Source organism: Marmota flaviventris, chromosome 5 (assembly GCF_047511675.1).
Source record: "Marmota flaviventris isolate mMarFla1 chromosome 5, mMarFla1.hap1, whole genome shotgun sequence".
NCBI lineage: Eukaryota > Metazoa > Chordata > Mammalia > Rodentia > Sciuridae > Marmota > Marmota flaviventris.
The window spans coordinates 123,275,521-123,302,364 of record NC_092502.1 but is presented as its reverse complement, the minus strand read 5'-3'; the positions used below and the strand labels follow the sequence as shown (position 1 = coordinate 123,302,364).

Here is a 26,844-nt window from a genome sequence, read left to right as displayed (position 1 = left end):
TACTGAATATTACTAATGGTACAATTTTATGTGTATTATGCCACAATAAAAATAGTTTGTTAACAGTGGGTTGGAGGTATAATGAAATGAGTAAAGAAAGGCGGTCAGCACTAGAAGCAAGATTAGGGCAGCAAGTAGAATCCAGTATAATTTGATTAACTAAGAAATAAGTTGGAGACAAAGAAGGTAAATCTTAACAGAAGGGGGAAAAACGAGACATCATGCCCTACAGTCATCTCTGAAGATCTTTTCCTTAAAACATATAATCTATGCAAACTAACTTTTCCAAATGTAGTTATAGTGGGAAAATAAATTTCTTGGTTATAATTTATGTAAGGTATATAATTTTTTATATCATGTATATGTTTTATTTACAGAGGTAAAGAACTCAGAACAACAGTATAATAAAATAGTAATTCCCAATGAAGAAAGTGTAGTAATCTATTATAAGATTAGACAGCAACTTGCCAAACTGGGTAAAGAAATTGAAGATTATATTCATAAACCAAAATACTGCTTACCATTTCTACAGCCAGGCCGTTTGGTAAAGGTATGTCTTTGTTCCTTCATAAAATATTTGACTATTTGAATATTTAAAAATATTCTGGATACTGTAATATTTTCTTTATCTTGATAAAATGCTTCTTGCTACAATGGTTTCTCTATTATATTATTTAACTATTTCACATTGCTCAGGTAAAGGCCTTTTTTTAAACTTTATTTATTTTAATTAGGTATATATGACAGCAGAATGCATTTTGATTCATCATCCACAATTGCAGCACAACTTTACATTTCTGTGTACACAATGTAGCAGTGTATGAGACATATATGACCATATGTGCAGTCACATGTGTCTCTAGGGTAATAATGTCCGTCTGATTCCACCATCTTTCTAGGTGAAGGCCTTTTAATCACCACCAGTTTTCATTGTGGGGAATATAATTTGAAAAAGTCTTGGGGTTGAATATAAATTATTTTCAGTTATGAAATATCTTTAAAATGAGGCCATTTTAATTACTAGAAAAATTTATTAGATATAAAAAGACTTGAAATACACTGACATTTTTAGCATTTGTTTGCCAACTGATACATTTCCTGTTATTGCTATTCTAGGGTCTATGAAATTTGCCATTGACTTTTTCCCCCCCTGTAGTATTAATGTCTTGTTCCTGAAATTTAGCAGTGATTTTTAACAAATATTAGGAAATTCAAGTTTTATTAGCCTATAATATAAGACCTGGAAGGCTACAATTGTCTTTTTTGGATGTAAACATTATTATTTTTTGCTGTCTTTCAGGTAAAGAATGAAGGAGATGATTTTGGCTGGGGTGTAGTGGTGAATTTCTCAAAAAAGTCAAATGTTAAGGTAAACCAATTTCCTTTGAGTAAAATTTCATATATATTGTTATTGAAATGTTTTTTAAGACTCATGAAGATTATCTAAATATAAATTTACCCTAAGAGGAGAAGTAATAAACTCTTACCTTAAGGAATTAATGTTTTGAATAATTTAAATTTTATACTTCATAGTTAATTTTAAAGCATTTCATCACATCGGAAGGAAACTTTTTTATCCCTCACTTTTCCTCAGCCCCATACAACTGTTTGTCTGTTTTCTATCTGCATAGATTTGTCTATTCTGGAAGTATCATGAAATAAATTTTATATAATATGTAGCCTTGTGATAAGCCTTTTTGACAGTATAATGGTTTCAAGGCTTATCAGTATTTCATTCTGTTTTATGGCTAGATAATATTCCAGTATATAAGGATATACCTTATTTTGTTATCCATTTATCCGTCCACTGACATTTAGGTTGTTTATACCTCTTGGCTGTTATGAATAATACTCATGTAAACATTTGTTTACAGGTTTTTAGTGAACATAGGTTTTAATTTCTCTTGTGTATATACCTAGGAGTGGAATTACTGGGTTCTTTGGAAACTGTATGGGGTAAGTGGTTGAGGAACTGCCAGATTGTTTTCTAAAGTAGCTGTACCATTTTACATTCTCATCAGCAGTGTATGATGGTTTAGATTTCTCAGCAGTCTTACTACACTTACTATGTGACTTTTTAAATTCTGTTTGGTATGTAATGGTATTTTATTATGGTTTTGATTTTATATTTTCCTGATAACTAATGATGTCCGGGAAATTTTCAGCTTCTTATTGCTCATTTGTTTATACTTTGGAGAAAAAATGCTTCGGATCCTTTTTCTGTTTTCAAGTTAGAGTTATGTGCCATTTTATTGAGTTATATGAGTTCTTTATGTATAGACTATTTATAATCTTATCAGGTGCATGATTTCTTTTTTTGTTAGAGTATCAAGTAATTTTATTTTAAAAACTTTATTGATTGCTCACTTTTCTAAAACATGTACTGAGAACACAACAAACTCATCCAAGAGTCACTAATCTTTGGAGGACAGAATGAAGCCCTATACATGGAACCCACAAATGTTTTTCCTATGCTTAATGTCTTAGCTTTTGCGTTCACTCCAGGCTTCCATGTTTTGTCACCTCTGAAAAGGGGAAGGACAGTGGTTAAAAGAATTATGTACAAGAGGGTCACAACCAACTTTTAGCTTATCTGATACTAATGACTTGTATGTTCTAGTTTCTAACTTTGAGAAACAGTATTGGATAAGCACTGTCAAATACCTAATCCCTGCTTACATTTACTATTCTTATTCTTTCAGTCACCTTTGGAATTGGTTTTTCTTTTATTGCAGCTTCTGTTGATCCTGGAGCACAAACCCTGAAATTTATGTGTAGTGTCCATGTTGAAATAAAATGTTATTTCAGGCCCACCCTAGTGACTGTAGTGTTTATACTCTGTAGTGTGTATTGGGTATCATACCCTTGGTCATGCTGATCAAGTGGCAGTCCAATGCAAGGGGCACACAGGGACAACTTTTCCACTATCAGTCTTGTTCCCTGTTCTATGGTCCTTGGACATTGCTCCACAGTCAAGGTAAAAATTTTGAATTCACTGGCCCTTCCCTGCCAATTGAAATTATGCTCTTATAGAACAGGGATCTACTTCCTTGCCATTAATTCAGTGGAGTTTTCAAAAGATGTCAGGAATATTCTTTGGACACGTCCTGGGATGGGGCTGGAGGGTCCTGGCTTTCACTCTAAGGAGAGGGTTCCAGCATAGCTGATTTTTTTTTTTTTTTTGGGTCATCAGAAACTCAGGAATTGCTTTTTAGATTGTGGTCTGAATATCTAGTTTAGTTTTGAATCTACCCCCTGAGAAGAAATCCTGTCTATGATTGCCAGGCTGTCCCAGCAGAAGCTGTCAAACAGGTCCTCACTCTTGAGCTGCTCCATGATGTTGCTGGCAGGGTTGGGGGTATAAGGCAGGGCTGGTGGTGCCCCCACATTGCCCACCAGTCCTTTACCCTGTTCCTGCAAGGGAAACAATCTGGCTTCTGCCCTGGGACTGAGAGCCCCACTGAGTTTATGGTGGCAGAGGTAACAGCAGAAGAAGCCACCCACATGTGCATAGTTCCAAACATTGTCTGTTTTGTGGGTTGTCTTCACTCTCTTGATAGAGCTCTTTACAGTATAAAAGTTTTTAATTTAATGGAATCTAGTTTCACTTCTTTTCTTTTGTTGCTAATGTTTTTGGTGTTATCGAGACCACTACCAATATCAAGGTCTTGAAGATTTACCCATTTTCTTCTAAGTATTTTATAGTTTTAACTCTAACATTTAGGTCTTTGATCCTTTTTGAATTAATTTTTATGTATGTTGTGTGATAAGGGTGCAAATTTATTCTTCTCCTAGCACCATAGGTGAAAGTTCTTCCTCATTTGAATCATTTTGGCACCCTTAACAAAACTCTGTTTATGGTAGACTCATGGGTTTATTTTTGGACATGCAATTCTTTCCCATTGATCTGGATGTCCAGTTCTCAAGCCAGCACTTTTTCTACTCTTTCAGAATTGTTTTATTGCCATCTTAAAAATATTAAACCTTCTAATTCATGAACACAGCATATTTTTCTGTTTATTTAATTCTTAAGTTTCTTTTTTTTAATATTTTATTAATTGTTGATGGACCTTTATTTATTTATATGTGGTGCTGAGAATCGAACCTAGTGCCTCACACATGTTAGGCAAGCGCTCTGCCACTGAGCTACAGCCCCAGCCCGGTCTTAAGTTTCTTTCAGCAATATTTTATTTCCCAAGTATAGGTTTTATACTTCTTTTCCTTAATTTATTCCTAAATATTGTAATCTTTTGATGCTACTATAAATGAAATTACCTTCTTCATTAAAGGTGTATAGAAACTTCTTCATATAGAAACCCAGTTGTATTTTATATATTGATCTTATATCCTGCAGGACTTATTTATTCTAATATTTTAGTGGAATATTTAGGATTTCCTATATATTGAATCATGTTGCCTACATGATTCACTTCTTCCTTTTCAATCTGGATGCCTTTTCAATCTGGATGCCTTTTTAATCTGGATGCCTTTTATTACATCTTCTTGCCTAATTCCCCTAATTAGACATTTTAGCAAAATGTTAATAGAAGTGATATCCTAATGTTAGGGGGAAAATGTTAAATGTGATGTTGCTCTTGTTTTTTTGTAGGGGCCTTTCATCAAATTCAGCAAGTTCCCTTATTTTCTGGCTTGTTGGGTGTTGCTATCACGAAAGAGTGTTGAATTTTGTCCATTATAGCTTATGTGCCTATTAAGATGATCATGTGGATTTTTTTATTCTGTTTTCTATTCTGATGTGACATATTACTTTAATTGATTTTCAGGTGTTAAACCCACTTTGGATTCCTGTAATAAATCCCGCTTTGTTGTGCATGTTATTTATTTTGTATATTGCAGGGTCCAGTTTGCAAGTTTGTTTTTGAGAATTGCTCCTAAGAGATACGGGCCTTGGGCTGAGGGTGTAACTTAGTAGTACAGTGCTTAACTAACATATGTTAAGCCCTGGGTTCAATCACCAGCTCCACGAAAAAGGAAAAGAAAAATGAGATACTGGTCTGAAGCTTTCTTGTGGTGTCTGTCTTATCAATGAGGTAATGTCAACGTCATTAAATGAGTTTAGGAAGTGTTTCTCTCCTTCTATAAATGTTTTAGAAGAATTTTTGAAGAATTGATATTTAATCTTTAAATATTTAATTGAATTTGGCAGTGAAGCCACCTAGCCCTAGACTAGTTCTTTGTGGGTATATGTTTCCTGGATATGACATATTCAGATTATCCGTAACATTATTCAGTAACATTCAGAAGTTTGTATCTTGTTAGGAATTTAGTCTTTTTCATCTTGATTATGTAATTTATTCATATACAATTAAAATATTGCTTTATAATCCATTTTATTTCTGTACGGTTGTTCATAATATCTCCACTTTCACTTCTGATTCTAATAATTTCAGTCCTCTCTTTGAGCAAAGGTTTTCAGTTTATCTCTAGGTATTTTCTAATTTCCCTCTTAATATATTCTTTGACATCTTGATTAGTTAGGAGTGTGTAAATTTCCATATATTAGTGAATTCTCCAAATTTTTTTTTAAATTTCTTTCCATTTTTTCAAGAACATACTTGGCATTGTTTCATTCATTTTGAATGGATACAGGTTCGTTTAATGATCCAACATAATGTTCTATCCTTCAGGTTTTCTGTGTGTAGTTGAGTAGAATGGATATTCTGCTATGTGGGGTGGGATATTATAGAAATGTCTCTTAAGTCTAGTTAGTTTAGGGTGTTGTTCATGTTTGATATAGTATAGACATTTGAACGGTTAACTTTTGCATGATATATCTTTTCCTCTCTTTTATTTTCTGTCGTTTTCATATCAGTAAATTTGATGTGTTCTCTGCTCCTATATACAGAATATAGTGTGATCTTGTGTTTTTATCAAACCTAAAAGTCTATTTTGGGGGGTTGTTTAACCCATTCACATTTAAAAAGGAATAGTTGAGTTTATATCTGTCATTTTGTGTTTTATTTTCTGAGTCTCATGTCTTATTTCTTCTATTTTTCCTTTTTTGCATTAAATGAATATTTTGCATTGTAGCAGTCTAATTTCTTTTCACAATATATTTCCTAGTGATTGCTAGATTTTTCCATATACATTGTAAATTACATCAATAGGCCTTAGGTTTGTACCAAGTTATTTCCAGTGAGATATAGAAACATGATTTCTATTTATCTCTACCTCATTTTCCCATCTCTTTACCTGCTTAGATTCTCCTCCTCCTCCTCCTCCTCCCCCTCCCTCCCTCCTGTTTCTTTCTTTTTTCTTTTTTCTTTTTTTTTTTTTGCAGTGATAGGGATCAGACCCAGAGACTCATGTATTTTAGGCAAGAATTTTACCATTTTTCCTCTTTTTATAGTATTGTTGTAACACATATCTATAAATATTTTAATCCAAACAATGCGTTGTTATAATTATTTCCTTAGTATAATTTACAGCTTTTCAGTATTTTTGGTGTTGGAAATCCAACACAGGGCCTTGTGCATAAGAAGCACCTACTTTACCACTGAGCTATAACCCCCAGTAGTTTTAATGGCTTTTGAAGAAGCTTAAAGCTTTTAGAAGAGAAAAGAGAAAAATTATTTTTGTAACTATAGTTATACTAACATTTATCATTTCTTGGTTTCTGTATTTGTTCCTATGGATTTGAGTCATCTGAAGTTACTGGTTTATCCCAGAAGAGCTTTGTTCCCACCACCTCTTTTGTGCTGCTAAATACACTGCATTTTGATATATTATAGCTTAATAAAACAGTATATACATACTGTTTTTACATTGCTTCTTCAATAACTTAAAAGGAAAACTCATTATTACCTCTCTTTGTGTGTGTCGGGGGGAATTCATATAAATGTCTGGTGTCATTTGCTCTCAGACTGAAGAACTTTCTTTAGTATTTCTTTTGAAGCAGGTCTGCTAGCAACAAATTCTCTGTTTATCTGGAAATGTCTTTATTTGGCCTTAATTTTGGAAATTTTTCTGAAGAATTCTCAGTTAACAGTTGTGTTTTATAATTCGGGGTGTTTTTTTGTTTTTTCCTTTGATATGCCAACCCACTGCTTTCTGTATTCCATTATTTCTGCTGAGAAGTTTCTGTTAATCTTGCTGGAGTATTGTAAGTGTTGTGCTGCTTTCAAGATTTTCTCCTCATGGTTTGTCTTTCTTCATTTTTACTGTGGTAAATTTCTAAGTATAAAACTCTGCTGTGTACTTCTTTGCATTTATCCTAAAGTAGAGAAAATTATATGTAGATTAAATATTTTTCCCCCTGTCAGTTTGGGCAGTTTTCAACCATTATTTTGAGAAATTTTTTTCTCTTCCTTTCTCTCCAAACCCTCCTTATATGTGTAATTTTGAGTTTATTGGTGTCCCACATTTCTATGACATAGACTAAGTTCATTTTTTTAATTATTCCCTTTTCTTTAAATTGAATAATCTCTATCCATCTGTCTTTAAGTTTGCTAATGATTTCTGCTGCCAGTTCAGATCTATCATTGGGCCCCTCTAGTGAAAAAAAGTTTTTTTTTTCATTTCAGTTATACTCTAAAACTCTAGAATTTCCTTCTGAATCTTTTTTATAATTTATCTCTTCATTGATATTTTCCAGTCAACACCACATTGTTATACCTTTTATGTTCCCTCATACAGTTTATCAAACATAATTATAATGACTCTTTTAAGTCTTTGTTTTAATCAGTATTCGGTCAGTCTAACATCCAGTTTCTTATATGCCTATATATATTCTTCGTACATGGGTCATAGATAATAATTGCCTGTTTCTTTGTACATTTCACTATTTTATTGGAAATTGGACATTTTAGATAGTATTGTAAGTCTGGGTATCGTTCTCCCTTGATTTGTTTTGTGCCTATCTAAATTATTTGAGTGAAGTCTCTTGTATCCCACTTGCCTCTTTTACACCACCATCATTAAACCTTTTACGTTGCTTCTGGGTGAGTAGGGGAACATAACTGAGAGAGAGAGAGAGAGAGAGAGAGACACCACCATCATTAAACCTTTTACGTTGCTTCTGGGTAAGTAGGGGAAACATAGCCTAGAGAGGCGGGGGGGGGGGGGGGGCGGGAAGGGGAAGGGAGAGAAGGGGAAGAGAAAGAAAGAAACTAGGTTTATTCTGCAAAGTAGAAAGCTTACAATTTAGCTTATAGCTCTCATAAATATATAGGTCTACGAGTTCTTTTCCTTACTACTTCCACCATTTTTTAGTTCCCTTATGCTTGAACTTTCCAAATATTTCTTTGGGAAAGTATAGCTGCCTATTTGAGGGATTGCCGTTCTTCCTTGGAAAAAAATCTCTAGAGCCAAAGATCTAAAGCTGGGAGTGAGGGCATTGTTTCACTTGATATGAGTAACAAACTTGCTTTTAGGAGCTGAGGGCTGGGTTGAGGATGGTTGCAATAACCTCAAGTCTTCCCAGCTTGCTTCTCCCAACATGAAACCCAGTACCTTATAAGGCAAGGGAAAGGCTGTTGAGTCCCTTAATTCTCAGCAGCACCACATCCAAGAATGGAACCTTTGGCTGACCAAGGGGTGCTGAAGAAAAGATCCCTACTCTTCAGCCTCTCTTGCCCAGAACTTAGCCTCAGCAACAAGTAATTGGGAACAGGATCAGAAATGGCATTCACCTGAGTACTGTGGGGAGAGGGAACTCTCCTGTATTTTTGGATTCACCAGTCTAGAGTTTCTGCTTCAAGCATGGGAAGAGTGAGAGAAGGGAGTAGGGATCTGTTGTTCTCTCTGAATTTTAGCAGACTTCCTTTTTTAAAAAAATATTTTTTAGTTGTCAATGGACCTTTAGTTATTTATTTATTTTTAATGTGTGGTGCTGAGAATCGAACTCAGTGCCTCACACATGCTAGGCAAGTGCTTTGCCACTGAGCCATAACCCCAGCTCCTTAGCAGATTTTCTTGATAGGTTGTTTCTTGTTTGACATATATATTCTCTAAGAACACTTCTAGGGACATTAAATGGTTGGTTTTTCAAATTTTCTCCAATTTTGCTAGGAAGTGAATTTGCAGAGCTTTTTACATTACTGTAGCCAGTACTTTAGTAAATCTAAGATTTTATATATTTAAAAAATTTTTTTTTTAGTTGGACACAAAACCTTTATTTTACTTTTATGTGGTAATGAGGATCAAACCCAGTGCTACGTGCATGCACTAGGCAAGCGCTATACTGCTGAGCCACAACCCCAACCCCTAAGATTTTATATTTTTTGGGAAAGAAAAGTTTTAACTAATATAATTATGTGTAGACACTATAGCCAGAGTTTTTAAAAATTATTTACCTCCATTGATCCTTAATCCATGTATAAAAGTTATACTACTCAATGAGAGTTCTTTTAGGTAGAAGCAGAAAGAGGATTAGAGTGGAATACATTCATTTTTTTTCTGTTTAAATTGGTAAGTAATTTTTCTATTGAGCCACTTGTATTTGTCTTTTCACTAAAAATGTGAAGTATATTAATTTTAGAATCTAGGTCAAAAACACTAATCTAAATATTTTTGTGGCCAATAGATTTTGACATCAATGGAGAAAAATATACACTGTTGAATAGTTTGAGTCATTTAAGGAAATACAAATTTAACTTTGACCATTTCACATTTTTTTATGTTCTACAGGTTTAGAATTATCAAAATTACATTTTAATATGGTAATTTCAATTTATAGCAAGAAATTAGTCACATTTTAAAAAGAATGAAGAGAAGTTAGGAAAACGTAAATTCAATTATGATTAAAATAGAACATATGAACAAAATTTTAAAAAAATTTAAGGTCTGACAATTATTGGAAAACTTAAACAACACAATAGCTGTTTTTTATTATGTGAAAGATGATGTTGATCCATCTTACAGCATGTTAGGTAAGAAAAATTTTATAATCTTAGGAAATATTTTCAGTAGCAAATTTTTATTTAGTGTTATAATTAAGAAAGCTTTCAAGTGTCTTCAACCTTAGTAACACTTGAGGGTATTTGCATAATGTTGTTTTAAGTGGTAGCTATATGAAGGCAGATGATCATGTATGATATGTTTCAGTTATCTATGTAATTGTTCTATAGATGGAGAATATTTAATTTATTAAAATCTGAAGAATTGTCTATAACAGTTCTAGATTATCTAGAAACATTAAAGATTGCTCCTAAGTCTTAACAGTTTTCTTTTATGCAGATATCATATGTTCCCTAACACTTTGGAGTTAATTCATTCTTCAAACTATACAATAAAACTTACTTAGAACCTCTAAGGTTCATTTCACCCTCTGAAAAGGGAACATGACAATCACTGAGATGCTTTATAATCTTTGGCTTCTGAAGAAGAGTTGACAGTTGGTCATAACTTTGTTTAGCTCATTGTTTATAAAATTGATTTCTAAACTACTAGGCTGTATGATCTTTGCAGACAAATTATCTAAATCATAAATACATCCATTTTTGTTTGTGTCTAAATCAAGCTGAGTTATGTGTTGAAACTTCTTAAATAATCTCCTTTTGAAAAAGTTGATGCTGGGAAAAAACTAGCTTGTTTTCCTTTTGGATTGGAAAATGGAGTTTATTTTTTTAATTATTATTTTTATTAGTTATTGATGGGCTTTTATTCAATAACTAATTTGTTTATATGTGGTGCTGAGAATTGAACTTAGTGCCTCACACATGCTAGGCAAGCACACTGCCACTAAGCCACAATCCCAGCCCCGGAGTTTATGTTTTTTAGTTGTTTTTTTTTTTTTTTAATTTTTTTTGTAAATCTGAAAATTCTAATTGTGTTTATGGTTTGTATTTGCAAGTATGTTTTATTTTTTGTTAAATATTGGTTAGTTTTTTGCCAAAATAGTTTGTAGATACAGATTCATTTTCATTTATTGACAGATTTTTCATTTTGTAATGTCTTGGGTAGAAGCCAAGTCTTTGCCATGTTCCCCTTCAACCAAAGTAATTTTCCTTTTATATATTTCATGCAAAAGAGATTATTTGAATATTTTACTAAAGAGTAAGGAGTAATTCTTTTGGGGGGGGGGATTGAACTCAGGGGCACTTGACCACTGAGCCACATCCTCAGTCCTATTTTGTATTTTATTTAGAGGCAGGGTCTCACTGAGTTGCTTAGCACCTCGCTTTTGCTGAGGCTAGCTTTGAACTCAGAATCCTCCTGCCTCAGCCTTTTGAGCCATTGGGATTACAGGTATGCACCACCATGCCTGACAAGGAGGAATTCTTTACTGTAACAAAAAAGATCTCTTACTGTTTGAAATTACCAAACAAAGTATCATAGTACAAAAGATGTGATTAGTCCTGAGATCTAGAGATATAAAAAAACAAAAAGCCAGGCATGGTGGCACACACCAGTAATCCCAGCAGCTAGGAGGCTGGTGCAGGAGGATTATGAGTTCAGAGCCAGCTTGCAAGGCTCTGAGCTACTCAGAAAGACCCTGTCTATAAATAAAATATTAAAAAGGGCTGGGACTGTGGCTCAGTGGTTAAGCACCCCTGAGTTTAATATCTGGTACCAGGAAAAAAAAAAAAAAGACTTTGTAAAATGATATGAAATCACATTATAGAAGTGCTAGTACACTGAATAGTAAAATCTGCTTTATCTATTTTGCTTGTTTAATTGGGGTGACTTGGATATTTTATTATTTTGGTGATTTGGATAATATTTTTTTATTTTCTGATACTGATCATTTTAATTTATTTTTCCAATTTTTGCATTTTATTTCACAGTGATCTTACTATTAAATTAGAATTCATAAGTACCAAGTTGTTGCTGTGTTTTCTCATCCAGTGGCACATGTTGAAGAATGCTAAAACAACCTTCATTTTATGAAATAAGCATTTATTGCACAGTGTGTGACAGTCATAATGCTAAATGCTGAGAAAACAGATCCTGTATACATGGAACTTAAAAATTTGGGGTCCATTTTTCAAGAATTAATGAACTTTCTTTATCCTCTTTTCCTAGCCTAATTCTGGTGAACTGGATCCCTTATATGTAGTGGAAGTACTTCTGCGCTGTAGCAAAGAGAGCTTGAAAAATTCAGCTACTGAGGCTGCAAAACCAGCTAAACCTGATGAGAAAGGAGAGATGCAGGTTTGTACTTTCTTAGGCTTCAAATACTTTGTGAATTATTTTTTTATCACTGGAGTTTTAAAATGTGATTATAATGAGCATACTGTCATCATTTCTAAATTAGAAGGTTTAAGGTATTTTGGCATACATAATTAGAGCCTCTAATCATGAGGATGATTAATGAGATTTTATTTATTTATTTTATTAAATTATGACCAGGTAATAGTAATAGAGTAATAGTAATAGTAATAAAGATAAAGAGAAATTAATAATTTAAGTTTCACACAAAGCTGCATTTTATGAGAGCTGTGAATATTTTTCATTATCACTTGTGACTGATTTTACAGTTTGAATCCATTTGTGATGTGTATTTCATTCTTATGGCAATAATGGTTGAAATAGTGTTTCAATAATGAGAAATTTCTTCCCAAGTTTTGTAAGTTAAAATAACTTTTTAAAAATATATTTTTTAGTTTTAGGTGGACACACTATCTTTGTTTTATTTTTATGTGGTGCTGAGGATCGAACCTAGTGCTTCACATTTGCTAGGCGAACACTCTATCACTTGAGCCACAACCCCAGCCCTAGTTAAAATAATTTAATTTACTCATGCTTTTATTAAATTTAAGACATTTGACTCACCACATGAGATGCCTGTATTTCTTGAATGTTTTTTATTTTCATATTGGTATAAATAAAATAATTTTTTGCAAAATATTTTATCATAGATTGCAAGTATCTCCTTGAAATCTAATATCATGGTCAAATTTTGTTGTTTTGAAACGTTGCTTATTAAAGTATGTAGTGTGTTGGCTAAGTCATTTAGGAAATTATATGTTCTAATAAGCTTGGTTTCTAGAAAGTAAAATCTGCAGCTGCAGCATCATAGACTGCTTCTTTGGATTAATAAATCAATTTGGTATTTGGAATTGGCAGTATTTAGTATTTGTGTTTTTATTAATTAATTAAAATTAATCAGTGCCATGATGAATATAAAACACAGGGCCTCATGTGTACTAGGCAAACACTCTACCACTGAGCTGGGAATGTAGCCAGCCCAAGTTGGTAGGCTTTTAAAAAATACTTTATTATTAAACATTTTTAAGTGGTGATTTAGAAGTTTGTTTATATTTCTGAATACTACCCAGCCTTTAATCTCTCTCCTTTTTTTCTTTTCTTTTTTTTTTTCCTGGTGGCACTGGGGTTTGAACAAGGGCTTGCACATGCCAGACAAGTGCTTTACTGCAGAGCTACAGCCCCAGCCTAGCAACATTTAGATATTGTTTTAGTCAGCTTTTTTACTGCTGTGACTAAAGGTTCTGACCAGAAAAATTGTAGAGGAGGAAAAATTTATTTGAGTGCTCACAGTTTTAGAGGTCTTAGTCCATAGAAGGCCAGCTCCATTTCTCAGGACTCAAGATGAGGCTGAATATCATGGAGAAGTGTGTGGTGGAGGGAAGCAGCTCACATCATGGTGATCAAGAAACAGAGAGGGAGTCTACTCTCCAGATACAAATATGTACACCAAAGCCACACTCTAATTTCCACCTCCTCCAGCCACACTGGACCAAGTCAGTTATCATCCCGTTAACCTCTGTCAGAGGATTAATTCACTGATGGAGTTAAGACTATGACAACCAATCATTTTTCCTCTGACTGTCATGCATTTTTTCATGTAAGCTTTTGGGGGACACTTCACATCCATACCCTAACAAAGTTTTTTTAATTTGTTCAATTTTTTTGCAGTGCTGGGGATATAACCCAGGGCCTCATGCATGCTAGGCAAGCACTCTTATCACTGAGCCACATCCCCAGTCCTATTCATTTTTCTTCTAACTTGTTCTCCAGACTTCCATGGACAAAAAAAGTTTGTATAACTTTTCCCCCAAGAATTTATTTTACCTATTTACCATTTAGTTATAAAAGAAACTAAAATCCTACAATTTGGTACACATTCATTATGCCCAAATGTACCTTAGAAGTTACTGCAACTTGAAATAGTAAATACATGGCACTCATCCCACCAGTCTTTCTCCTGATGGATGTTGCTAATAAGTCATAGCGCGCTTTTACACTGAAAGTTTTTCAAGGAAGTGGTCCAGGCAGCCATGACTAATGCATTGGAGGTAGTATTTTAGGTTAAAATTATTTACTGCTTCTCTTTGTTAGGTCCACATTTTTTTTTTTAAAAGAGAGAGATATAATTTTTTAATATTTATTTTTTAGTTCTTGGTGGACACAACATCTTTGTTTGTATGTGGTGCTGAGGATCGAACCCGGGCCGCACGCATGCCGGGCGACTGCGCTACCGCTTGAGCCACATCCCCAGCCCCAGGTCCACATTTTTAAGCCTAGGTGCTTTGCCTTTTTTACTTAGTGATATCAGAAACTTTGCAATTCTTAATAATCATGATTCAGTTCTGTTTAATAAATAATCTCTATAGGAAACCCCTTCACTGAACCCTGGACAAATCTTTTCTCTGTACTGTAGCATTTTTTAAAATTCCATTTATTTCAGGGTATGCTTCTAAGGTAATTAATCCAAAAATGTTGACTGATGGTCTGAAAAGAACAAAAAGGATTCCAAAATTTCATAACCTGAATTTGATGATTCCTTATGATTAGATAAACCCATATTTGAATGCCATTCTATAAATTAACTAATGTATTTCCAAGTATTAGGGTCTTGAGAGACATTGAAAAATGGTTTTATATTAAAAGAGAAAAAGGAAGTAGTACAACCAAAGTCAGTGTATGATCCTAGTTTGGATCCATGGAGTGGAAAAGGGAAGTTAGTATAAAAGACATTTTTAGGAAAGTGGATGAAATCTTAACATGAACTATAAATTAGATGATATCATTATGTCAACATTATATTTCCCCTTAATAGTACTTTTCTGTAATTTTGGATTTATATGAAAATGTCAGTACCATAAGAGAACAAAAAATGTAGAGAACTAAAGAGATATGACAACTAAATGAAATATTTGACCCTTGGTTTGACTTTGGATCTAAAATTGTAGTAGTCATACTAGTAGTAATAAAGTCACCTGGGCCAATTGGGGAAATTTGAATTAGACTATATATTAGGTTATGTTATTTTACTATTAAATTTTTAGGATCTTATAATATGTGGCTATACAGGGTAAAACACTTGTTCATAAAAGATGCATGATCTTGGGGCTGAGGTTGTGGCTTACCAGTAGATTGCTTGCCTATTACGTTTGAGGCCTTGGGTTCAGTCCTCAGCACCACATAAAAATAAATAAATAAATAAATAAATAAAATAAAGGTATTGTGTCCAACTAAAAAATAAATATTAAAAAAAAGATGTATGGTTTTAATTAAAACATGCATGTTGGTGAAATGAAGTGATATTAAGTGCAGCTTATTTTCAAATTATTTTTAAAAGAAGAGGAGGAAAAAAGAAGGCAAGAAGAAATAAATCCCCTTTTACTCAAAACAAAACCCCTAAACTTAATCAGGGAGAGAGAGAGAAAGCATTGTTAGTAGTTGGAAACCTATTAACAGTTTGAAAAATCTAGCTGGGAAATTGTTGAGAAAATGCAATGAGTAATTCATGGAATTGTTCAGTTGTTTTCAAATAGAAAGTTAGCTGATGATGTAGGAAAAACTATTTTTTTAGAAGTTGGGAAATAAGAAAAATGTAAATTAGTAATGAAATTTTTAAAGATTGGGACTTCAAAATAATGCTTTAAAAATGAAAGCTTTAGAAATACTAGTACTACATTCCTCCCTGGCAACAGTAGTTGTTCTCTTTAAACAATGTATGTGTAGTCTCTCCAGTTTCAGTCTCATGTCACTTATTAATATGGAATAAATATAGCCTACCTTTTATTTTTCACATTTGAGTATATGGTCTCTACTATTTTTAACACTGTTATTTACAGATTTGTTGACATTTCATGGAATTTGTTGCACTAAATAATTTATGCTCAGTATTTCATGTACATTGTTTGATTTTTATACTCAAAACAGTTTAATGAAATATAATTTTATCCCTATTTTTATGGTTGAGGAAATTGAAGCATAGAAAAGTTATATAACTTGTTCAGGGTCACACAGCTGAAAGTGAAATTTAAACCCAGACAGTATTTACTTTAGAACCCAGGGACCTTCTAAATTTAAGAGCATTGTAAGAATGCAAAATGATATATTGATGGTAAAGGCATTCTTGGCTGGAAAAAACATGGACATTTGTAGATACATGTTCTTGAAGATTATATCTTAATGAAAATACGCTATTTGCTCTGTTTGAAATATTTTTTTTGTAGTCTTCATTTCAGTCCATCTATAACTTGATCCATCTTACTTGGCCATTTTGACTCTGATTTAATAGGAGTCTTTCTTCTATAGTGAGTCTTTCTTCTACAGTACTTTTTTTGAGTTCAAAAAGTGTCATATACTGAGAACATAAAAATGAGTAAACTATGGATTCTGTATTGATCTTTTATTTGTGTATACCATTTACTTGCCTGTTTAAAGATTTGAAGTAGGTTTTATTTTTTTAATTTTTATTTTATGAACTCAGGGGCACTTAACTGCTGAGCCACATTCCCCTCCCCCTATTTTTAATATTTATTAGAGACAGGGACTCACTGAGTTGCCTCCAGCCTCATTAAGTTGCTGAGGCTGGGTTTGAACTCAAGAACCACCTGCTTTAGCCTCCCAGGTAGCTGTGATTATTGGTGTACACCACCACATTCGGCTAGGTTTTACTTTTTACTTACAATCTACTAAGATATAAGGGGTAGGGAGCTGTTACTACTTATACCTGTGACATACCATAAATATGCCTGCCTTTGATGGATCCAGGTTTAAGAAATGACAGGTTTTGAAAATGTGTAATATTAATTGTGTTTTTATTTATAGGTTGTTCCAGTTTTGGTGCATCTCCTGTCTGCTATTAGCAGTGTCAGGCTTTACATTCCTAAGGACCTTCGGCCAGTGGACAATAGACAAAGTGTTTTAAAATCAATACAGGTATGCATGTTCATTTTATAACAACTAGAAATTTTATATAAATAGAATTCATAAAGAGGCAACTGAAATGCTTTTAAATATAGTCCTTTCAGAAAAGCTATAAAGAGTACCAGTAGTGGCAGTTATTTTCATAAAATGACTACAGCAGATAGATATACATGTAGACTTGTGCTTTCTTTGAATTTGTCAGCAAAGTGCATTACTGTTTTGTACTAAATATGATTTGCTTTGTTCATTAGGAATGAAAATAACTATAAGCTCAGACTGTGTAAAAAAAGTGTTATGTATAAAATCATGTGCCAGGACTTTTAGCCATTTTTTAATATAGTTAATAAATGGGTGAAATAATTTAATTTTCCCCTAGAAAAAGGAAGGTTTCAAAGTTATTTTGTCAATAAACAATTAAGTAGCATTTACTATACATTGAGGGCTCTGTACAGGAATCTGAGAAAACAAAAATAAATAAATGGAATGCTTTTGGGTTAACATAGGAATTTTTAAGCTATGGTTCATAGGGGGATTTCCTGAAATAAATGATTCTTTAGAAAGTTTTATAAAATTTTTATGTATATGTGGATATTGTTCCAATAAAATGTTCTGGAAGACTTTAAAAGTTCCCAAAGAGTTTAAAACTCTCCTAACTAGGCTGATGATAGATAAATGTATTTTACAAGCTCATCAAGTATAATGTCCTGCTGAAATCTTTTTTTCTAACATTTTCAAAACAGTGGTTTAGTTATGAAGAGAAATACACATTAGTCATTATTAAGTTGACATAAATAATGCAGTCATTCTGAAAACATGATTTCTTTGTGCATCTGCATTAGGTCAGTTTTTCTGCTAAATTTAAACTTAAATTGAAATGAATTTTTGTTTGGCAAATTGCATTCTTGTCCTTTTGTCTTATAGATCACTGTGCTTTGTCCACAGAAACACATTTCAGCTTTGACATTATCTTTGTTAGTAACTTCACTTCATCTCTCTCCCCCACCACCCCCTGGTGTTGGGGATTCAACCCAGGGCCTTGTGCAAGCAAGGCAAGTACTCTACCAACTAAGCTATATCCCCAGTCCCTACTTCATCTCATTTTTATCTCATTATTTTTAAAAAGTTAGGCTCTTGTTTTATTTTGCCCCTTTGTAGACATTTATGTTAGTTCCCACATGCTGAGAGCCATAGCCAGTTGGAATGATGCTTGGCATTTTTGCCAGAACAGAGTGGTTGAGAAGTGATGCCAGCCAACCACTGAGATGATAATGGTTATGTTAAGCTGTGTATTCAATTGTATATTAGACCCCTGCTGTCAGCCTTGGCCTGCTACTTTGGAGTTCTGGAGGGGATTCCCGGAGAGTTCCCATTAGTTGGGGAAGTGCTGGAGGAGGGATTTTCCGGAGGATGGATTTCTGGTTGGTGTGGTGTGTCCTGGGAGAAGAGAATAAAGGGGGTGCAGAGAATAAAGGAGTTCCTGTTTTGAACCTACAAGGCTGTGGTGGCTCGGTTATTTTGTGCCCAGCCAGACTGCGGCAACCACATATTAGGAAACCAGTGGATGAAAAATCAGGAATATTATCCTGGTAAAAGAACCCTTCTTTTAATGACTACAGAGTTCTCTTTTGCTATTTAATTTTTATACTTTAGAAATAAAATTTTAACATTTTTCTTGTCCTTGAATTTCATGCCTGTACTCTGTTTCTTAATACATAAAAATTACCCAAGTTGATGTATAAGATAGTGATTTTTGTATTAACACTAGCCCCCTTTGAGTAGGGCAGACAACTGGAGACTTCTATGTGCACTTAAAAACCATAATCAATTTCTTAAAATAGTTTTTATTATTGACTGGACATCAGTGTTCAATGTCTTTGAACCTTTTATATATGTTCATTTCTACTCTTATTGGTGCTCCTCCTTATTTTCATTTGTGGTTTTTTTGTTTGTTGTTGTTTGATTTTTTTTTTTTTGATTGATTGTTTGTTTTTTTGTTTTGCTGTGTTGCCCCGGCCACTCTCAGTCACTCTTAGACTCCTGGGATCATTTGGGCTCAGATGATCCTAACACCTAGCTAATGATGATTGTTTTTGTTGTGGTGTTGGCGCCAGGGCCCAGCACATGCTAAGTAGGCACTGACTAGTCAGATTCTGTCTGACCTTTAAGACCTATCCAGAACTTACTTATCTCAGTGAGATACCAGCCTGTGGTGAGTTACCCCTTCCCTAGACTCATATGTTCTTTACTTAATAGTTAGGTAATAAAAAAGTTAGTATTTAAAGGATTCCAGACACTTTAAAAGTTTCTGTTTTCTAATTCAGTAGTGCCCTGTCTAGGAATCAACTCCAAAGAAAATTCTGGAAAATTCAAAACAATTTGCACATAAGAGATGTTAAATACAGAATTATTTTACAACAATCTAATATTGATGATGGCCTTATTAGATCAGTAAGTTGTAACGTATCCTATTCTATTGACCTATGCGATACTAGATTTATTAGAGACTTATAACAATATTTCCCTTTATCAGTAACTCATAGCATAGCAATTAAAAAGGAGTTTCAAAAACCATTGCAATTGGAAAATGCCTTCCAGTTTAACTGAGAAAAAAATATATGTAGCATCCTTTTTTTATGTCTATGTGCATATAGAAAAAAGATAAAAGGAAGTATTGACTTAGTTTACTGTTATTAATTGTCTTTAAGAGAAAATGAATTTTACATATTATATTTTGTTTCAGGAAGTTCAGAAGCGTTTTCCTGATGGTGTTCCTTTATTAGATCCTATTGATGATATGGGCATTCAAGATCAAGGTTTGAAAAAGGTCATTCAGAAAGTAGAGGCTTTTGAGCATCGGATGTATTCTCATCCACTTCACAATGATCCAAATTTGGAAACTGTGTACACACTTTGTGAAAAAAAAGCACAGGTATGGCAGAAACTTCATTTTTATGATAAAATTCTATGTACTTTATTAAGTAAATGTGGTTTTCATTTCCTTGTCCTATTGGTCTGATCAGATAAAGTGGAATTTCTGGCTCGCTTTTAAATTATCAACTTTCAAACCTATCAGCTCTCAATAGCAAATCAAAATAAAGTCATTATAGTATAGTTCTGTGTTTAATGGATGAGGTTTTTTTTTTTTTTTTTTTTTTTTTATACAGCACAATACTCACCCTTTTAAAGTGTCCCAATTCAGTGGGTTTTTGTTTCTTTGTTTTTTACTACATTCACAACACCACTATCTAATTCGGAACATTTTCTTCACCATAAAACAAACACATCCAATAGCAGTCACTCTCCATTTTCTCACCCTTCAAACCCTGGCAACCACAAGTATACTGCCTATTCCAGACATTTCATATAAATTAAATTACATAATATGTGTCCTCTGTGTCTGCTTTTTTCACCTAGCATATTACCTTCAAGGTTCATCTATATTTTAACATGAATTGGTACTTTATTCCTTTTATAGCTAAGTAATATTTCATTGTATGGATATACCATGTTTTGTTCACCCATTCATCAGTTCGTGGACATTTGATTTTTATCCCACCTTGGTTATTTTAAATAATGGTACTATGAACCTCTTGTACAAACTTCTTTGTGAACCTGGGTTTTTTTTATCTCTTTTGAGTGTAATTGAGTAGAATTATGGGATCCTGTGGAAACTAGGTATATTCTTGAGAACCTTCCAAACTTTTCCAAAGTGGCTGCATCATTTTTGTTATCCAGCAATTTATGAGAGTTCCATGTTGTCCACATCTTGATTAAAACTTACTGTTGTCTGTATTTTTTTACTTTAGCCATTCTGATAGTTTGAAGTGGTAATAGATTAGTTTTTTAAGGTAGTTGTAATTTCTACTCAGTAGAAGCATTCTTACAGCCATTACGAATAGTGAAAAAACAATAGAAAAACAATTTTGAAGTAAACACTCTTCTTTCTAATAGTCTCTCCTCTTGAACTATAATGTTTTAATGTGTGCAGATTTACCTTCCCCATTAAAGTGATAATTCCTTTCTCTTATGCTTTTTTGGCTTTTATTACAAACTACTTTTCATCAATACATTTGTCTTTCTTTCTCACAAACTAGATCTTAAGTTTCTTAGGTTCAAATGTTCCATATTTGTAACTCTCCCATAGTGTTATATATTTATTGTAAAGTAGATGCCAAGAGTTTCTGTCCTTTGGCTTAATAGAATAATACATTTAGTTCATAGTTTTAAAACATTCTTTTTCTAGCTTTTTGTGAATTGTGATCTCCTACGTGACTACAAGACACATTTTGCATCTCTTACCCCTAAGAAGCCTTCCAAATCTGGCCCCTCAATTGTCAATATTTTAAGTTCTTACATCTACTGATACAGGTTTCTCACTTAGTGGAATTGAGACTGCAAAATGAGGCAGTAAAAAGGATATTCTTATAGCATTATTTAAAAAAGCAAATGACTGGGACTGGGGTTGTGGCTCAGTGGTAGAGCACTTACCTAGTATGTGTGAGGCATTGGGTTCGATCCTTATCACTACATAAAGAAATAAATAAACAAAATAAAGGTATTGTGTCCATCTACAAGTAAAAAAAAAAGAAATTCTTTATTAAAAAAAAAAACAACAAATGACTTAAATACTTGGGAATTAATCTAACCAAGGAACTAAAAGAGCTCTACAATGAAAATTACAGAACACTGAAGAAAGAGATTAATTTCTTAAAAGATGGAAAAATAGGGCTGGGGCTGTAGCTCAGTGGTAGAGTGCTTGCCTAGCATGTGTGAGGTACTGGGTTTGATTCTCAGGACTGCATATAAATAAAATAAAGATCCGTCAACAACTAAAAAAATTTTTAAATGTTTTTTTAAAAGATGGAAAAATATCCCATTTTTTGGATAGAATTAATATTGTCAAAATGGCCATATTACCAAAAGCAATATGTAGATTCAACACAATCCCCATCAAAATACCAATAGTATTCTTCACAAAATTAGAAAAACAATTGTTAAATTCTTTTGGAAGAATAAGAGAGCCAGAATAGCCAAAGCAATACTAAGCAAGAAAAGCAAAGCAGGAGGCATCACAGTACTTGATCTGAAATTACACTACAGAGCTGTAGTAACAAGAATAGTATGGTATTGGCATCAAAATAGATAGAAGGACCAATGGAACAGAATAGAAGACACAGAGACAAACCTATATGTCTACAGCTGTTGGACATTTGACAAAGGTACCAAAAATATATTTTGCAGAAAAGACAGCCTTCATAACAAATGATGCTGGGAAAACTGGATAGCTGTATGTAGAAAAATGAAACTAGACCCCTATCTCTCATCCTATACAAAACTGAAATCAAAATGAGTCAAAGACTTAGACCAGGAACTTTATAACTACTGGAGGAAAACACAGTCAACACTCCATCATACAGTCTTCCTTAACAAGACACCCCCCACCCACAAAGTGTAAGAAATAAAACCAAGAATCAATGAGATGTCATTAAACTAAAAAGCTTCTGCACAGCAAAAGGAAATGATTAAGAGTGTGAAAAGAGCCTTCAACATGGGAGAAAATCTTAGCCAGCTATTCCTCAGATAGGTGATTAATATCCAGAATATGTCTAGAATTCAAAAAACTTAACACCAAAAAAAAAAAAAAAAAAAAAAAACTAACCCCATCAACAAATGGGCAAAAGAACTAAACAGAAATTTCTTAATAGAAGAGACAAATGGCCAACAAATATATGAAAAAATGCTCAACATTTCTAACAATCAAAGATATGCAAATCAAAACTACACTAACACTTCCTCTCACTCTAGTCAGAATGGCCGTGATCAAGAATATGAGCAACGATAAATGCTGGTGAGCTTGTGAGGAAAAAGGTAAACTTGTACCTTGTAACCACTCTGGAAAGCAGTATGGACATTCCTCAAAAAACTATACCACATGACCCAGCTATCACACTCCATGATATTTTCCCAAAAGATCTAACATTACATACCACAGCAAATTAGCCACCTTAATGTTTATCAAAGCACAATTCACAGTGGATAAATTATGGAATCAACCCAGGTGCCTGTCAATAGATGAATGGATTAAGAAGTTTTGGTGTAGAAACAATGGTTTCTACTCAGTCATTAAAAAAATGAAATTATGGTATTTGCAAGTATATAGATGGGAATTGAGAATATCATGCTAAGTAAAATAAGCCAAATTCCGAAACTCAAAGGTCTAATATTTTCTCTCATGTGCGGAAGAAAGAAAGGAAAAGAAGCAAAATAAAGGAAAGGGGGAGGGAAGGATAGAATAACATAAAGGGAAGATTAGTAATGCAAAAGGAGATTGAGAGGCAGAGGGGAGGGATGGGTTAGGGGAGGCAATGCGGCAAGAATCCCTTAAAAACCCACACACATACTACAGGAAATTTCACCTTTATGCATAAATAAAAAGAACCAGTCAAATATTAATAAGTAGATAAGCAAAATAAAGAAGGGAAAAGGGGGAGGAGGTTATGAACTAAAATTGAATTTCATGCATATATGAGCTTATTGGGGTGAACCCAACTAGTAGGTATAACTATGAAGCTCTGATTTAAAAAAAAGAAGAAAAGAAAAAGCAATTTAATATAAACAATCTCAGTGTTGATTGGTGGGAAATGCTGATCAATACAATGGAAACCAAGATTCTCATTAAAGAGAAAGTTGGATTTATATGATCTCTTTGGAAAAGAAATCCTAATATTAAATGGGAAAGGAAGCTTATCTCACTCATGTGTCATGGGGGAAAGCTCCTATGCTTATATATCCATGCATTATACAGAGATGTGTATTCTTTTTCCCCCAGGTAGGGTCTCACCATATTTTCACTTTATAATTGAGCTTTCTTTACTTTCTCTGCCTTAGATTGCAATAGATATTAAATCTGCAAAACGAGAACTGAAGAAAGCAAGAACTGTCCTACAAATGGATGAACTCAAATGTCGCAAACGTGTTTTAAGAAGGTTGGGATTTGCTACTTCTTCTGATGTCATAGAGATGAAAGGACGAGTAGCTTGTGAGATAAGCAGGTAAAATATTGTTTTTCTGGAAAGTTGATTTTAAGATAAGATAATATTTTTTAAATGAAAGGTGTTTATCTTTAGCAAAAAGCTGTGTTAAATATAAACGTGTCATAATACCTTTCACATTACATACAGTTTTAGATCACAAAATTAAGATATTAGAAAAAGGTCAAGTCTCAGTAATTAATACACAAACACACACATGCGCACCTCAGCCATTTGATATATTTTATATGAAATAGTTTTTTAGGGGCTGGGTTTGTGGCTCAGTGGTAGAGCGCTCACCTAGCACGTGTGAGGCCCTGGGTGGTATCCTCAGCACCACATAAAAACAAATAAACAAAATAAAGGTATTGTGTACAACTAAAAAATAAAATATTTTTAAAAAAGAAATAGCTTTTTAATGCATAATGTAATTTTTACATAATCTTAGTTTATGCATAATCATGTGTGTGTAGAGAAAGAGAATTTATTTATTTTTATTTTACATATATGAACATTTCTCCATCTAGAAACTAATAGATAACCATTATCTTTTTATGTGTGTTGGAGATTTTACTGAAGTTTTGGGCTAACCATAAGATATTACAATAGCATATTAGAGATCATAGCTTAAAAATGGATATAAGATAGAGTCATCTCTCTGTATTCTCAGGGTTCTGCATTCACGGAGTCATCCAAATGTGAATAGAAAATATTTTAGGGGAAAAAAATGGCATCCATACAGCACACATACAGATTTTTTTTCTGGTCATTATTCCCCAAATAATACAGTATAATAATTATATATTGCATTTATAATATGTATTATAAGCAATCTAGGGATTACTTATATAAGTTTGATCTATTTATTCATATGGTAAAATTCATGTTACTAGAATTATTTTTTTCTGGTATGACCTACTGGCTAACAATAAAAATTTATTAAATCTGTAGCCAGATTTAGTCTTGGAAGAATGTGTATTGATTTTATCTTAAGATACATTTTCTGTTTATAGAACTGATATTATATCAAAGTACATTAATATTTTCTCAAAATTTGCAAAAATTTGGGGTCATTGTATACTCCTTCTGTCTTCCTATATCAAACTCTCTGCCCTTTTAAACATCGTCACCTACTAATGTACATTCATTATTTCTTGCCTAGTTTACTGCACTAGCTCCCTATTTATTCATTGCCTACTTTCTTGAGATTTTTACATCCTTCAGACTGCCTTTACAACATTCTTTCTAAAACACAAATTCTTGCATATCATTCATTGGTAAACGTTTTTTTGTGATTCTCTATTGCTTTTTAAGCATAAATACTAACCTTGTATATTCTTGCTCTTCCTTCTTCAGCCTATTTGTTGACACATTCTTCAAATACTGTTGCTTTGGTTGACATGACTTTTTCTTTATCATTACCTTCCATCCTGCTAATTCCTTAGTCTTTTTTTCCAAGATCTCTTACAATTTGCTGTGGGCCTCTCCAGTATGACTTTAGGCTCCTCAACTTTTTATACATAACCACCTGTATGAACTTCTTTAGAGCACTCTGTTAGACCACTGTTCTGTGATGTTTGGTTTACTTGTTGGCCTCCCACGTTAGACTGTGGTTATTGGAAATAGTCTTGTCTTGTTGGTATTGTCCTCTTTTGACTTAACTCTCGATTTACCTTAGTGGATCCAAATTTAGTTTTTTTACTTTTATTTTTGAAGTTACATTTGTAAAGATTAATAGTTTGTAGCCATATGCTTTTTTATTTTTAGTTGTAGATGGACACAACACCTTTATTTTATTTATTTATTTTTACATGGTGCTGAGTATCAAACCCAGAGCCTCATACGAGTGAGGCAAGCACTCTGCCACTGAACCACAACCCCAGCTCTAGCTGTATACTTTTTTAGTATGAAGAAAAATTTATACAGTAAGCAACAGTTTGTTTTATTCAAAGGCTGTTGCCCATCTTGAGTGTAGACACTAGAAAAATAAGGTGTGAAATGTGGGCTTGGTGGGCATAAATTGTGATTTCTAACAAAGTTCTTTTTCATATCTTGATGTAGGTTCTCACTAAGTTGCTGAAATTGGCTTTGAACTCATGATCCTCTTTCCTTAAGTCTTCTTAGTCGCTGGGATTACAGGCGTGCACCACCATTCCCAGCAAAATAATACATTTTATTAAAACAGCATGCTGAAGGTATATATAGTCAACATTTGTTTTATATGCTGACATTTGATATTTATTCTTTTTTCTTTTTCCTTTGACAGTGCTGATGAGCTGCTTCTAACTGAGATGATGTTTAATGGACTTTTCAATGACCTTTCTGCAGAACAAGCAACAGCGTTATTAAGCTGCTTTGTGTTTCAAGAGAATGTGAGTAAATAGATTTAGCATATTTGATTTACCAATTCACACGTGCTGTGGTTTAGGTTAAATTAGTGTAATAGATGGTTCTTTTTTTGTGGTCTCGGTCAAAGCACATTTAACACAAATATAGTAGGAAAGAATTGAATAATTAAGTGTGTACATTATTAGAAGAGTAAGAGTTTATCTGTGGACAGTTCATCACTAATCAGATTCCAAGTTTTTTATTTGCTTTTATAACCCAGTTTATTACTCAGTTCTAGAAAGAAAAAGATAAGTGGAAATAAAATTTAGGAATATCTAATAAAAATGAAGATAGATAATAAGGTTGAATTAAACACATCCCACTATGAGAGATAACTGCG

General features: G+C 33.3%; 1 protein-coding gene across 2 annotated transcripts in view; it reads left to right on the top strand.

Annotated features, from left to right (window-relative positions):
* Positions 1-26,844, top strand: part of Mtrex (Mtr4 exosome RNA helicase) — a 97,212-nt gene that overhangs the window by 49,467 nt on the left and 20,901 nt on the right. For both annotated transcript variants that reach the window (XM_027938098.2, XM_071612604.1), the window contains exons 17-23: positions 378-550; positions 1,301-1,369; positions 11,986-12,114; positions 16,987-17,097; positions 19,826-20,014; positions 23,974-24,137; positions 26,383-26,488. In XM_027938098.2, coding sequence (XP_027793899.1) covers positions 378-550; positions 1,301-1,369; positions 11,986-12,114; positions 16,987-17,097; positions 19,826-20,014; positions 23,974-24,137; positions 26,383-26,488 — 941 coding nt within the window. The remainder of the gene's footprint in view (positions 1-377; positions 551-1,300; positions 1,370-11,985; positions 12,115-16,986; positions 17,098-19,825; positions 20,015-23,973; positions 24,138-26,382; positions 26,489-26,844) is intronic.